At 44.7% G+C, this 16,301-nt stretch overlaps 1 protein-coding gene across 3 annotated transcripts in view; it reads left to right on the forward strand.

Moving 5' to 3' along the window:
- Nucleotides 1-16,301, forward strand: part of ST3GAL6 (ST3 beta-galactoside alpha-2,3-sialyltransferase 6) — a 67,782-nt gene that overhangs the window by 11,497 nt on the left and 39,984 nt on the right. The window contains exon 2 of one of the 3 annotated variants that reach the window (XM_019548849.1): nucleotides 10,832-10,955. The exons of the other annotated variants lie outside the window; for them this stretch is intronic. Within the exon in view, the coding sequence (XP_019404394.1) occupies nucleotides 10,868-10,955 (88 nt within the window). The 5' untranslated portion in view covers nucleotides 10,832-10,867. The remainder of the gene's footprint in view (nucleotides 1-10,831; nucleotides 10,956-16,301) is intronic. 3 annotated transcript variants of the gene reach the window in all.

Genomic DNA, 16,301 nt, shown 5'->3' on the forward strand with positions numbered 1-16,301 from the left:
CCAACATCAGCTTGCAGGGACATGTAGCTTTCCTTCACATAGAGAGCTACACCCCCGCCCTTTTTGTCAACACGATCCCTCCTGTACAGGGTATAGTCCTCTATAGCCGTGGTCCAGTCATGGGTGGAGTCCCACCAGGTCTCTGTTATCCCAATGACGTTTGTAGTTTTAGTGCAGGGTCAAGTTTTTTAAATCAAAATGAACACAGCTGTGCTCTTAATAACAGCTCTGAAGTTTATTGCATTGCATTATTTACACAGGTAGGTGTTCTCACTGTTTCCCTCAGTACTCTGTGTGTACTCATCCAAAGTTTGAGAGGAGGGCAAACTCCGAAGGCTGTTTAAAGAAAAGCTGTTGAAAAGAAAAGGCTGTCTGGGAGCACTGCAGAATAGGGAGTGGACTGACTGTTGGTCTGCTCTCTTCCTATGTGGGTGCTTGTACTCCTAGGCTAGAGAGTTGTCCTTGCTCAAGTAAATTTTCAAGTATTCTGTACAAAGTGCTAAAGCTTCAACAAAAGGGGGTTGAGAATGATCTCATTGCAGTCTAGCCCATGGCTTGCTACTTGGGTCACTCTCCTGGGCCAGTGCATATGGGTTCAAATCCCCTCAGGATCTAAGTCTCCCATATCCAAGGCAAGTGCTCTAATTCCTGAACTGTTGGCTAAGGGCAGGGGGCAGCTCCATTGCTTTCTTATTCAAAGAAAGTAGTGACCCCTGCTGGGTGTGGAGGGATGAATTTATATGCAGTCACAAAAGCCTCTGGGAGCCACAGAATTTAAGGAAGTGCTGAAGAAGAGTCTGTCTGTTGATTGACTGCGGTAGCCCCCACCCATTGCTTTGACTTACCTAAGTCTCTGTCTCAGACACCTAACTCTCCCTCCTCCCCTTATCTCCCTTCTACCCACATGCATTGTAGATGGATCTAAAAGACAGAATTTTACCTGGGTGGTGCCTGAGATGTCCTTTGCTGAATCTGGATCCTTAGGTCTAAGCTGTAGGATCATATGGTACAGAAACATTTAATTGCATGTATAAGATTTTTTTCTGGAGAAAATAAGATAGTAACACGTTCCTTTGTGACTGATGCAATAGTGAGAAAAAGTTTAGACTATGGCAAAATGAAAGCTAGAAAATGTAAAGGTTTGTAGTTTTAGTGCAGGGTCAAGTTTTTTTAAACAAAATGAACACAGCTGTGCTCTTAATAGTTAGTCCTTCTTTGCAACTGTCTTGTCAACATCTTCTAATTAAAAATGAATGGTATGGTCCCATTAATCTGAGTTGAAAGTTGGTTTTGGATCTTTTACTGTCCTACAGTGAAAATAAAATATACAGGAAGGAAAGGATTTAATGTTGATCAGTCGCAGGTGTAAACTGATCAGTGCCTTCCCTCTGGGTTCTAAGGCTGCCAATTTAAGAGGGTTAAGTATGAAAGGCTTGCATTATTTTTCTTGTTTAGAACCAGATATGTAGCCTTGCTGTACATCCTCTAATTCCTGAAATCTTCAGCACTGTTTTAACATGTTCATTTTTCTACAAGTAATACATGCTGTAAAAATAGCCTAAAGCAGTTCCCAAACTGTGGGTCATGACCCCAAATGGGGTCACAGTATCAGTGAGTGGGGGTGGGGGGCCATGCTGAGAAAATGGGGCCATAAATGGGGTCATACTGAGGAAAAGTTTGGGAAGCACTGGCCTACAGCATTCAAGGGATGATGTTATACTTCTAACATCATTCTTGCTGTCAGTATGTAACAGTTCTTTCATAGCTTGAAAACTTTCCTTGCGTACACAACCAGCTTGTCTATCCTTGAGTGGCTCATTGGTGCCTATCTTTTGCCTTAAAGAAAGGAGTCCTTACACAGATTGGTATGGAGGAAAGTGAAACCACATGTGCATTTGGAAAATGTACGCACCTTTTAAAATACAACATATTTAGGTCTTGCAAGGTTGATGTTACCTTTTGATTTGGGTTTTGATTTAACTTGCTTAGGCTGGCTAGTAGTTAAAATGGTGGTGCTGTTCATTTTCCAAAATTCGGTTTAGTGAGAATCTACTGTCAGAGCATCTTGAGTGGTTAGTACTGGAGCATAATTTTTTTCCAAATGTATTCATGCTTTCAATGCAAGCTTCTATTGTAGTGTTCTGCAACTTTATCTTTCTCCTGTTCTGGAGGGACCACTGCTAGGAAAGAGAATAGATTAGGAAAGAAAATAGATTAGCTTCGAAGACTAATTAGTAAGGTAAAGAATGTTGGTGACATTTTTCCCCCCCTTCAACTCCTTGTGCCTCCCCCCCGCCATCTTAAAATTGTGGGGTTTTTTTCACCAACTAATTCTGCTATAGTCTTGATTACCTGCCCTCTCTCCTCCCAACCACTGTCAGACATTAGTTCATATGGTGTATTTCTAGGTTGAAATTTCTCCCCTGAGTACTAAGGCAGGCATTTTTGCCGTCTTTAAAATTTGTATTGGTTTTGAGTTCCCAGTTATTTCTTCCATGGTTTTGCAAGGTCAGAAATGCCAGTGTATCAGCAGTTGCAAATGAGAGGGCAGCTGCTGCAGTGGGTTTCTGCTGGGTGTGACATGGGAATGTCTCTTGATATTTTGGTATTGTTCTTCTTAAAGGAGCATGGATCCTAGAGAAGGAGGGGCTTGGATTGCTCAGTTTGATGGAGGCTTTTTTTGTGTTTTGTAGCCAGAAGTTTGTGTATGTTAGGTATCAATGAAAGGGCCATAGGTATGGGTATCTCTTGTGTCACAAATCCAATAACAGGATTTTCCTTTAGCCCTAGACACTGCCAGTGTCTCTTCTGCTCCTCCTCTAGTCTTTGGATCTGTGGCAGCTTCTCAGGTTTGAGCTATATAGAACGTACATTTGAATTGGAATTTTGGCAGCTGGAGCAAGGGAGCTAGTTTCAAGACTGAGGGTATATAAAGAAGTCATTGCTGCTTTTTACCTTTTTGTTAAGATTTGAGAGCAGATATGCCAGCCTGTTTCCCACCCTTTGCCTGTATATGACTGAATTTTTGAAGCCTCACTTCAGGTGTTTATACGTGTGCTCCAGGAGTGTGTGCGCATGGGAGGGGAGGGAAGACTTTAATCAGAGCTTTAGATAAAGTGCCCCTGCCACTAGTTTGAAGTGTGGGGACGCTGATTCATGAGACACAGGAGGCTGCTGGAGCACAGTAATTGCCCCACTCCAGCAGACTCAATTAATCAAGTCTGTTCTGACACGCTGGAATTACAGTGCATTGGAGCAGCCTCCCTGCTCGTGTATAAGGTACCTTTTATGCTTACAAGGCAAAATATAATCTGTATACATGCCAGCCTTTCTAGTGCCACACTTTGACAGCAGGGACCAGTCTTTTTGACAGACATGCCACAAGTTAGCCCTGGACCCTTCCTGAATGCCACTCCAATTGCTTTCCTTTACCTGATCTGTTGCTCTCTTTTCTGCTTCCTTCCCTGTGTGACCCTGCCTGATCTGGTGTTCCCTGTCCTGTCTGCCACTGTGCTCCCCAATTTGCCATGTGCCACACAGAGTGGCTGCCCATGCCATTTGTTGCACCTGTGCTGCAGGTTGGCTACCTTTGGTGAAGAACAGCCTGCTGTATACCATCACAGCAAAGCTGAACGTAGGTCTGTTGACAAGGGAATTCCAAAAGGTCCTGTGCCCTGCTGATGTGGATAGGAGCTCAGTTACCTGCTACACTTGGACTAGAATTCCTCTTCTGTTCACTCCTGTTTTGTCATCACATGGATGGGAAAGGATTGGTGGTTTTTTATTATCTCCGATGTCTTTGGACTGTCCTCTATTCATAGAACATACTGGGTTAGACCATAGGTCCATCTACTCCAGTGTCCTGTAACCAGCAATAGGTTAAATCCCTAACTGTTGTGTTTAATAGCCCTTGACAGACCTATTCTCTATAAACTTGTCTAATCCCTTTTTGAACTCAATTGTACTATCAGCTTCCATAACATCCTGCGGCAACTCCCCTTCCATACTGGATAAGAATATAAGTACCTTATCTTCCACCATTGTAGCTGGTGGTTGCCTACTGCTGCTTACTGGGATTGGCTCACTAAATGCATGCAAGAATGGTTTCCATTATCCCTCCAGATTTAACAGGCTTGATTTGTCCATTCAAAAGCCTGGCAACAAGCGGCTATGACTTGTTAGGTTAAGCTGATCAAATAACCCAAACCTGTGAAAAAGGAACCTGTTTACCCCTGTATAGGTGTGGCCATCTTGACACTATCTGTTGTTGTCTTTCACAGAGTTTTTTAGTTGTAAACTTGTTGTACTCCATAACCTCTAAAACAGGCATGTTTGAGGGACTTCTTTTCTTGTATCACAGCAGTGCAAAATTAAAAGAATCTTCATGAGTGCCAGCCTTCCCTAGGTGCCAAATGTATGGTCTCCTTGTAGTATTTCTGCTAAAACACTTCTACTTCAACCTACTCCAGAGAACTTGATGCTAATCAGAATTGGCTGAAAAAAAGGGATATTGTTATAATAGTCGAGGTCTATAAATCTACCATAACTGTGAGCTCAGCTGTTGGAAGCAGAGGAGAGATCAAAAGATATTACAATGACCAGTAACAATGAATGCAGACAGAAGAGGCAAATAAAGACTAGCACTTACGTCTACTAGTACAGCCCCAGGACTCTTAAAATCCTGTCTAATAAATGAGAAGAGAGTTCAGGTTTCCCTTGCTTTATGCTGTATATGTGTGAAAATGGCACATAGCTTGATTTTTGCATAAAGGGAACCCACTTTACAGTGTAACAAATAGGGATACATTCCAAGACCTTGACTGTACTGACCCCCAGACCCATTTCTAGCACTTTTACAAGACAATTTTGGTACTCATCAACAGCAGACACTATACACAAGCACAGGGTGGTGATGAATTCTAATATTATAAAAGGCTTAATCTGTCTGCCCATAAGGCTTTATTTGCTTCATCCCCCCTGCCCTACTCCCTGGAAGTGGTGATGATAGAATGGAGTGGGAAAGTGAGGCCACTGGAGTTGGCCTCACCCCCATTCCCCATTGCTCCTTGGAGGTGGTGGCGGTGGCATGGGGGGGAGTGGGGTCAGGATGCCACACGGTGGGGACGGGCAAGGCCACCGGCACTGGTCTCGGCCCGCCCCTCCCCCCTTCCATCGCCACCGCCCGCAGTCCTGACATGGGCTAGTATGGCAGTGGGGAGGGGAGGAGTGGGGCTTGGGCCTGATGCGGGTGGAGGGGGGAGCAAGCCTGAGGGTGTGGAGCAGTCTGCTCTCTTCCCCTTAGCCCACCAGTGTGGCAGGTCAGCTTCTCCCCATCCTTGGGCCCAGTCCTCCGCCACACCCCCCACATCTGGCCATTATGACAGAGTGGGCCTGGACCCCAAGCAGCAGGTGGGAAGTGGGGAGCAGGCTTGGATGGTGGGGGGACACGGGGCTCCGTTCCCACCTACTCCCCCCATCATTCTTGATGGGCAATTGGCTGGTACTACCCTAATGGGGATGGCAACTATAGAAACACATGTCACAGGCAACGAGCGAGGAGCACAGATCCACACAGGAGACTAGGGGTGCACCAATAGATATTTTGGGGGCCGATGCTGATATCCAGTATTTAAGGAGGCATATTGGCTGATATGAATCTCATATCCAATACAGCTGCCATCAGATGGTAAGTCTGGTGTGGTGGAAGGGGAGAGGGGAGGGAAGGGGCATGAGAGGCAAATCAATGCCCCCTGCATTGAGGGAGGGGTCAGGGGCAGGCACTGCCCAGCCGGGGGCACAGGACAGAGGCTTGGCTCATAGGATAGGGGTGGCTCCCACCACTGCTTGCACCCCAGGAGGGCAGGGTTGGGGGGGCATGTGCCCCTGGATCTGTGCGGTGCAGGGTGGGCTGCACCTGTGGGGTGGAGTTGGTGCTGTGCTGGGCTTTTCTTGCTGGGGGCTGGGCTCATAGTGGGCTCTGGAGGTACTGGGAGGAGGCTGCAGCCACTCCAAATTTTTCCACTACCAGATCTGCACCGCCACGTGGCGCAGCCCCAGCTGACCACCCCACCTCCACCCAAATCCTGGGAAAAGCCAAGACTATGCCAGTTGGCGGCATGGGGCTGGGAGAAGAGCTGCAGCAAAATTTGGGGTGGCTACAGCCTCTTCCCAGTGCCGCCAGAGCCTGCTCTGAGCCCAGCACTTGCCAAGAAGAGCAGTGCAGTGCTGGCTTTGGCTCCACCCCGCAGCTACAGCCTAACCTGCACCACGCAGATCTGGGGGTACTACCCCTGCTCTCCCACAGTGCAAGCAGCAGTGGGAGCTGCCCCCACCCCATGAGCTATACCTCTGTCCTGCACGCCTTCCCCTCTCCAGTGCCCCACTGGGCAGCACCTTTCCCTGCCCCCTGCCAAGGGGGCGTTAATCTGCCCCTCCACACCTCTTCCCTTCTGACTTACCAGCTCTGTGCTGGGCTGTAACTGCATGCAGCACAAGCATTTATCAGCCCCATTGGGCCAATATCTGATATAGATGTTTTTCTTGATATCGGTAGTGATCTGATGTTGAACTGATGTATCAGTGTACCTCTACAAAAGACTATGTTTTGGTGCACGTCACTCCCACAGTGCACCGCACAAAGCAGCTGGCTCCGGGCTTCTACCACACTAATCGCCTAAGAGTGAATTTACCTTGCATATAATGAATTTTTGGTATAAAAAGAATCTTTGCATAAGAATGAATTTGCACATACAGAACCCGCAAAAAGTGAGGGAAACCTGTAAAATGGAACAAAATTATTGAACTGCAAAATTAGGCCTCATTGTTGAAGAAGGGCATAGTCCCTTGTGATTGCCACCCCTGTCAGAGCTTTAAAAAGAAGGACCAGGAAAAAGGCTGGTAGATCTCTGCTCCAGGCAAAGGATTCTCTCCTTTGGTAAGCTCCAGTCTAGACCAGCATACCAGTGAAGATGCCTGATTATCACCAGCAGGGATCTCAACAGGAGTTCTAGCTTTCCTAAATTTTTTTTTATATGTTTCTCTCACCCTTTGTCCTTTCATCTACTTCTAATAGTAGGTTATCCGGTCTGCTGAGCCTGAAAATAACCAGCGAAAAATAGGGAGTTTATGCTAGGTAATGTTTCAGACCAGAAAAGTGAGCTAGGGTCTGAGCAACATACCAACGTAAAAAGCCATACTGTCCCCCACTTTTTATTACACTGTTTTTCCTCCCTTTTTGCTTCCACTTGTTTTATCAAAAGCAGGCAAAAAAAAGATCATCTTGCTTACAGCAAAATGCTCAAAAATCAATGCCAGAACTAACCCTTTCTTTCACATGGAGAATAATGGCTTGGTAAGCATAAGACAATTGAACTAAACACCCTTTCTCTATCAAAGGAAATCAAATAGGTCTTGTGCTTTATGTTGCATAACCTTGCAATTTCAACCGCAAAATCCTTTGTTTTTTATTTGATTCTTTTTCTCTTGTTTGAGAAATGTATGGATTAACCTTGCATGAATGTCCCTGTTTGTTTGTTGTGGAATGGCAGCAGCCAAGATCTCTGAGTTGAAGGCCTTTTAACCCCATTTGATAGGTTAATATTGTACAGAAAGAGAGTTATGTTAGTACATCTGACTTAGAGCCAGTTTATCCCGTCAGAATTAACAAAGCATAACATGTCCCTATTTAAACTTGGACTATACGTTCCCTGCAAAAGAGGACCTGGCATCATATGCATTTGGAGCATGCACTACTGTGTTAGGACCCTGACCTAGACTGAGGCCTCCAGGTGCTACTGGAGAAAGGATCAGAACCTATATTTTGGACCATATTCTTAATTGTGCCAGTGTATATCTGTATAACTCTGCTGAAGCTAATGCAGTTATCCTGGATTGTTATACCTGAGAAGGGGATTATCTCTGATTTACTGATGCTGCTGAGCAGTGTTGACCTTCTTGCCTGCTAGTGAGAGGCAAGTAAATTAACACTACTCTTGTTTTAGTTTCAAATACAATTTCTAATTGAGATTTGAAGTTGAGTTGGAGATTGAGCCATATCTTTCAGATTCCTTTTAAGGAGGGCTGAAGCTAGATGCCCAGCTCCCATTAAAATCAGTGAGAGCTCTGTGTCTAAATCCCTTGACCCTCTTAAAAACATTTCCAGCTATAGATATAGTTAAAGAGAAACTTTACAGTCCTCTTTCAAATCAGTTTGTCTATTTCTGTCCTACAGCAACATCCACATGGGAATCAGGCAGAAGTACCTGGGTCCAGAATTTTCTGAGCGAACTCCAGTAGATTTGTGGTTTCTGCTGGAAGTGTAGGGCACTTGTATGGTTTATGACCCCAAACAGAGTGAAACGAAACTAGTTTCAGCTGGGTTCAGTTTAGTATTCCCCGTTAGTGCCTACCCCTGGAACAGAAGAGGTGCTGCTTGTTTGAACTGGAGGTTCAACTCTGCCCTTTTATTAAGAGCATTTTCCTTCTTCCAAAGTGCCAATCGCTCTACAGACCAGCTTTTTATCATAAATATGTGTGAATAGATAATCCGCTTCTGGGACTTGCACTTATTTGTTGTATCCTATTTTTTCTCCTAAAAAATGCCAGTTGATTCAGAAACAAAACCTTCTGAAATGGACTAGGGCTTGCTTTCTTGTTGCATGCCAAATTATGAGAAAATGTTGAACTGACTTGAACCCTGACCTCCAGAGCATGTGGCAAAGCTTGTTAATTCTCCAAGGCTTTGGGGGAATAGTGGCTAAGGAAGAAGGAGGCAGGCTGGAGGGGGAGAAAGTTAGCCCTGACATAGTGGGGGAGGCAGGTCCATACTTATGGATTTATATCCTTTAAGTCTTTGTATATTTTTATATCACATGCTTCTGAAACCTAGAATATAAGCATTTTTTAAGTCTTACCCTAGTTCAAGCTAGTTGAAACTGACAATTTAGAGCAGAGGTGGGCAGTTATTTTGGGTGGAGGGCCGCTTACCCAGTTTTGGCAAGCTGTCAGGCCACATGGGTAGCCCTACCCCTTGACAGGTGCCCCGTCCCCTGGTCACCATCTTGGGACCAATGTCCCAATGTCTTGGGACCAGTGTCTCAGGGCCAGCACTGGTGGGGCCCAGAACGGGGCGCAGGCTGGCAGGGGTCTGTGGAGCTGGGTTGGGCTGCACCAGTAGGGAGAGAGGGGAGCTGGCTCAGCTTCATAGAGGCCCTGGTTTGGGCCCTGCCAGCGCTGGCTCTGAGACACTGGTATGGGTCCCATGCACCCGCTTACTGCCAGTGCCCCCCCAGCCCTGCGGTATAGGCCAGGGGGCAGTGTGCAGCCCCAACCCTCTGCTCCCCAGCCGGGAATGAGCTGGTGCTGAGCACAGGGAAAAGTGGCCCCTTCCCTCCCCTCTCTGCTGCAGCCACTAGCAGCCCGCATGGGGCTGTCCTGAGCAGGCACAGGCAGTGCCACATGGGCTGTGAGCATCCACAGTGCAGGGCGCCAGCCATCGGGTGGGTGAGGGGCCGCTTTTCCCATGCTCAGCACCAGCTTGTAACCTGCCCCCGCAACCAGCCTGGGCCCTGCACTGCCTCTGGGCTCACCCATCAGGGCTGCTCTGTGGTGGCAGCAGCTGCGGCTCCCCCGCTTGCTGCACTGGGCAGGGCAACATGAAGTTAGACCTGTGCTCTGCTGTCCTTTCCAGAGTGGTCCAAATGCACTGAGCAGCTAAATAAGAACCAGTTATAAGCTACTGATGATGAGAGCAAATGAAATGTAAGAAGGAAATTGTCTGCCCCACACCTGGCAATATTCTTGTAGACCTGCATCCCACTGCTGGTTGTGGGGAAGGAGAGGAAAGTACCCATGGGTAGCACCTCATTAAGAAATCTTCCCAAGCACTGCACTCCATTTCTGCAAAATAAATGACTAAACAGATATGTCCCTCAGAGAAATTACCTTGCAAAAAACCCTCTCCAGAGAGAACATATGCTTTCTTTGGTGAAAGCTGAATGTTTGGGGAACAATTAATTAGGGAAATATTTAGCAAACAAGCAGACAAAAACATTTTTACAAACTAAACTGCCCCTTCCAGTGGTCTTGGATTGTTATAGAACACCCAGGGTAAAGAGTTCTACAAGGGATATTGTGTTTCATTTTAGAAATATTTTATAAGTTAGTCAAAATAAAACCTGCACAGTTGGGGAGCAATAAAACTTTGTCTTCCTGTGCCCCTGATTCACAAAATGCAATTTTAATTCAGAAGCATTTACCACACTTCACACTGTATAAGTCATGGTTTGAAACGCAATCTTTAGCTCTTAACATTCAACCTCAACTTATACACTGTATCATTGTACCCTGTGAGCAGCACCAGGCTTGGCATTTGGCTGGCACAGCCCAGGCATTGCCACTTCCAGGGGATCGGGCCGCACCAGCTGAGTGCTGAACCCAGCCCTGACTTATATACTGTTCCTATGAAAAGATTAACTTTTCACATTGGAAAATCGGGGTCAACCTGTACACCGTGAAATATGGTAACTATATGTCGTTGGCGCAGTATAGGATAGGACTTCAGGGCCTGACAGTCCTGTGCCTGTTTGGACTTGCTTTAGCCTTGCTGTGAAGCTACCCAACTCTCATGTACCACATCTTGATGTTAGGTGATGTTTTTCATCAGGAGGTATTTAGTTTAGCCATGGCTGGCCAAGGAAGTGACAGGCTAGATCCTTCTTCTAGAGCTTCAACCTCACCTATACCCCATCCATGTGCCACCCAGATGTTGCAGCGTCGGTCTCACCCATGGTTCTTGACAGGCTACATCTTTCTTTTTTCTTTGGCTTTATAGGCTCGTGGTCATCTCAGTCCCATTTCCCTTGTTAAGATGGACCACTGGCTCCGCACAATCCCCTGGCAGAGGGTAGTGGTCAAAAAAAATAAAGAAGAACTCAGGATTTTTACTTTGAACTCAGGTAAGTTTCTTTAAACTTTGGGACCCTGCAGCTTATCAGTGGAGTTTATCTACTACTGTTCTCTCAGGCTCAGAGGGTACAGACATCTCCCCTCTCCTCACAGGGCCCATCCTCTACGGATAAAGAAAATAAAGGAATCCAGGTTGGGCTTGCTTTGTCTTGCCAGCTTGCAGAGGATCCCTTCAGCCCTGGGGCTTCTGTGCTGGACTGATGTCTCCTAGCTGGGTCCGAGCCCCTGGTACATGGACCTTTTTCTGGCCTTGCCAGGTTATAGGCGTCCACACGCTCATGCCTGGCATCCAATCAGTATCTTTAATTTTTTCTGTGGCTTGCAGTCTATCCTTTCCCCTTTTTAGTTCTAGGGGTCAGGGTCCAGCTTAGCTAGCTGCCCCCCAAGTAACACCCACATGAAGAAGAAGAAAAAAAAAAAGAAAACCCAGAATCTTAATTGAGCGCAGCCACTTCTCCCATGGCTGCCTCATCTCCCTACGAAGCTTCTGCCATCTCCCACTGCTTTTCCTGCGGTGGGCTCAGTACAGGTGTCTCCTGGCTTATTGGAGCTTGGAGCTTCCACACAGGCACACAGCCTGCTCCCTGACCCCCGGAGCCTCTTCTCCATCTTCATGCTGCTGCCACTCATCTTCCTCCTGCAGCCAGTTTCACTCCTCCGGCATTCTTGGCGGTGGGCTTGAAATATCTGCACAGCTATGGGGTAGTCTGAGGTTTCCGTGGTGCCCTTTGTTCTTTCAGCGTTGCTCGCTCCGGCACAACAGGTGCAGCTCTGGCTGCACTGAGTTCAGTCCGGCTTTTTCTCTTCCATTCACACTGTAATATCTAGTTCATCTGCCAGCTTCATTTGACTATAAATTCTTTAAAAAAGCCTTTTGTCTCTTGCTAAATCAACTTTGGATAGGGCACTGAAAGCAAAAAAGAGGAAAGAATATAGGACAAGGCTAAATGTAAAGTGTATGTACAGAAGTTGCTTTTTTCGCCATTTAAAGTGCTGTACTGTCATGACTAACAGAAGTGCACAGCTTTACAACACATTTAAAAATGAGTACAGCACTTTAAATTAACCCTTGTTAAATGAGGTATTAAATTTGAAGTGCTGTAGTTTATAGCACTTTAGCCACCTATAGCACTTTAAATTAACTTCTGTATGCTGAAGCCTGCCCAGAGCTGCTTCTATGTGGAGGGCCTTCTGCCTCCTAGCCTAGAAAGTGCATGGATTCTCAGAGTCCCCTCTTGCCCACATGAAACACTGCTCTTCTGTCATGTTTAAGGATGTTGTAACTGTATAGTGCTATAAAAAGTGCTATAAATTACAGCACTGTAAAATGTGCATGGAGCACTTCTGTACACACCCAAAATTAGTAACTTAAGTCTAGCACAGTTCTATTTTGCTGTGCTCAACATGGAATAGATAGAAAATACTAAACTGGTCAAAGACAGTTTGTAGCAGTTATCAAAAGAATGTTAGCAATAACACAGTGCATTGATAAGGCAGTATAAATATCCTTTTAAATCTCAAAATAAAACCTCAAACACTTCCTCTTACAGGAATGTCAGTAAATCCTAGTATTGGTGCTTCCTGGATTTGCTACCCTAACGTTCAGTAGGCCAATTGGAAATTTACTGAAGTTCTGACCATAAACAAACAATACATAGTTTTGTGTCAAAGTGTTGCCAACCCCACACATTTTAAAAACAGTCATGAGTCAGGTCTCTCAAAAATATTTTAAAGCGGTATTATTGGTATTTTTTTTTTAGGGTAGCTCCTTTCATATCTTCAAGATCAATCTGCAGACCCACAAGCTGCCTAATCCCTTTCCACCTATTAGGTGCCTGTATGATCCTGTTCCAGCCTGAGCCAAGTCCTTGAAAAACTGACTTGGCTTACTTTTGTAACATGCTGTCCCCTTCACTTTAAAAGTAATCCACAAAAAAAGCAGTAAACTTACCCACCTTTTGGGTTTTTCCCCCCGGGGACTTGATCAGCATATAAGTCCATGTAGGGACCTAATCAGGTAAGTGGGATCCATCCCAAGGGCTTTAGTTTTTCAAGAAGAGATTTGTCGGAGATGCTTCAGACAGTCTCTTCATTGCAGAGTCTGAAGGAACACAAACATCACAAAAACCGTGATAGTATCAAGAGAATTGGTACCACTGGTATTATTCTGTAATAGCACACAAAGGTGCTTTACAGAACAAATAGGATAGAAGGCAAAAGACTTCTATCCCATGTGCATGTTGCCACCTAAGTAGAGATATAATTAGATGAATAAGGGTAATAAATGTGTACAAGGGGAAAAGGGTTGAGGAAGGAACAGGATGATTGCCACCAAATCATGCTCTTATTCAATTTTGCTAATATAGCTGTTCCTGCATCCTTCTGTACAAGGGATTATCACCACTGTATATGTAAATTAGTGTCAGTATGCATGAATGGTTGCATAGTTGTCATGAAATAGCTGCGCACTTCTGGTGCTGTATTTAGTGAAGTAGCAAAGCCAAGGCTAAGATGTGACTCCAGCAGGGATACTGATCCACCCTCTCAAGGAGGAATGGTAGCCAAAATGCTTACACGATTCCTTCTTACAGAGATGACCTGAGCAGGGTATGGGGCCCAGGGCAAATCAGCCTGTGCAGGGCGCTACCCCTGGAAGCAAGGGAGCTGTGGCGGATTCAGCGGCGGGGGGAGGGTGCCAAGTGGCCAGATGTAAAGCCGGCAGCAGCGCAGAATCGCCGCACCAGAGCGCAGAGCTTCCCCCAGAGACAACCCTACCTCCTTACTGAGTATAGTATATGATATACCCTAAATGTATCTGTGATTGAAACTGGTGGGAGCTGACCTACAGTGTTCTTGGACATGTGGAAAGATCTAATACTGTAACAGCATCTGTTAGATTAATTCAACTAAACTTAGGATGTTCAGTTCATCTTCAAAGGATTGGTTAAGCTCCTATTAAAAAGTTCTCATGATTGTCTCTTCATGGCTGAACCATACTTGACAAAGGACTGTAACCAATTAATTCAAAAAGTCACAGATCTTGGTTTATTACATTTTGTTTCAGGCCTTAGGGACCTTTTTAAATGCTTGTAAACTTTGGATTTTACTATCAGTGCCCTCCATTTACTCAGCTAATAGGTCACAACATTTGAATCTTCAGGCATGCTGAACAAAACTGACTGAATGGTACGAGGGCCTGTTTTATCCCAGGTGTTTTCAGGCCCCTCTTGAGGCTGACAAGAAGGTTAAATGGTGGAGGGTGGAGGGGAGGGGATGGAAATCCACAAAAGCCATCAGTGTTAAAAATATTCCTCTCGAATTCTCCAGAAAATGAGGTAATACTCCTCCAGGGGACAGCAGTATTCACTATACAGACCTCTCTTGTTAACCGCCCATGATATTCACTGAGTGAAGTCAGGAACCAGAGGAGGAAGAAAAATGGAGTCATGTCATTAAAGATAGTATCAAAATACGTACACACAGAACAAGATTACAGTTACATGAGCAGCCTCTACTTCTGACTGCTCATGCAAGCTTAATTTTTTTTCAGTAGAGAATTTTACATGGATTAAAATACTAACAGTAACAACAGAAATATCATAACCCTGGTCTTTGACTTGAAAAATGAAATGAGTTACATTCTTTTGTAAGGGTGAATTTCTTTGCAAGGTCAAGGAGATAATGAGTAGCTGGGCAAAAGCTTTGTTTACATTTTAAGCAACAGAAAATGTATAATTTACCCCCAGTTTGTGTTCTTTAAACATACCAAAGTTAATTCTCAGTTTAAGAAAACATTGGCTGCTTGGACAGAAGTATTGAGAGGTCTGATTTGCCTTCTAGTTGCACTGCTTTTATGCTGTGGTGATTATTGAACCAGATTCTCAGACGTAACCTGGCAGAGCTCCGCTGAAATAAGTAAAATCAATTTAGGCAATTATTTTATTTGATGATGTTCCTTATAATCTTCACTCCTGCTTGGGAGTGGTCAAACTGGGAAGAATTCAACTTTTCATTTATACACTCTAGATCCACGTGCCATTGTCTTCTGCAGTGCATGGGCATAGAGAGCCTCTGGTTAGACTAGGTGTCCACTTGCTTAGAGGAAGAGAAAGTGTGGGAGGCTGAGGTTGGAATGGGAGGCTGCAATGACTTTATAGTAACTTTACAGTGCTATAGCTGTAACTGAACATTGAAAATATCGTGAATGTATAATGTTTATAGTGTTATTTTGTCATTTGTGGATTGTACCTTGTTTTGCATATGCTAACTTTAACTCCCTGAAATTAGATCCATGCAGAAGTCCCTTGAAATCAATAGGACTCTAAGCAAGTGCATGGGTCAGTCATTGAGGATCAGATGGCAAGACTGTGATTTAAATTTAACAGTAAAGCAGCTTCATGTTGTTTCATCGTGTGTTAATCTGGATATGGGAATGAGGTGCGGTAGTATATGCCTTACTGTTGTAAAGTCACCTGTCTTATGTTTGTGGCGGGGCATGACAGCTAACTTCAGATGTCTTGGTCTTTTTGCTTAGTGGTTTAAGAGTAAGGCTGCTTAAAAACATCCGCTGCAAATAAGCCATAACACACTGTATTTAGTCAACATTTGGCACAAAAAAACAGCCAGAGGTAATTGCTTTCAATTACATGCGGAGATATACTAGTGTTTTTGGTTTTGTATGATCCACCTCTCTCACCCTGTGGCCAGTGAAGTTAAATTGTCTTTTGAAAAAGATATCTTTAAAACGGTGGTAGGGAGGATATGCAGCATATCTGCCTGCAAAGAAGTATTTTGCATAGTGGAGAGAGAAGTAAAATGAATGAAAGGGTATATAACTTCCTCTCAAATTTCCCTGGCAGTTTGTGGCAGGAAGAAGTATTTTAAACTTTCATAGGGTATGATAACTGGCAGTTCATTCATAACTATGGAAAAGGCAGCTTGGTGTGCTAGAGAGGGGGCAATTTGAAACTATGATTTTTTTTCTTCCAGCACTTCTTTTCTCCTGACACAGTTGCTTGTTAGCTTATATTTTTGTTTTGTTCAACCATTTGTTCCATATACTCCTGGGAAGTAGAGCATCAGTGTGACATGCCTTCAAAAGGTATACATAGTCAGATATAATGCACTTTAGAACCCTCCATTGTTCAGAGTCCGACATTAGCAACATAGGATGGTGAAAGACTCTATTGATTAAAAGTGAGGAATCAAAGATCCTATCAACCAGTATATATTTTCCAGAAAAATAACTTGTTTGTTTAGCTACACAAATATATGTAGCAGCATTAAAAATGGACCCACCTGAAGGACTAGGAAGGGCTGCCCTGCAGAGTGCAAAG

Source organism: Crocodylus porosus, unplaced genomic scaffold (genome assembly GCF_001723895.1).
Source record: "Crocodylus porosus isolate Cpor-Errol unplaced genomic scaffold, CroPor_comp1, whole genome shotgun sequence".
Lineage (NCBI taxonomy): Eukaryota > Metazoa > Chordata > Crocodylia > Crocodylidae > Crocodylus > Crocodylus porosus.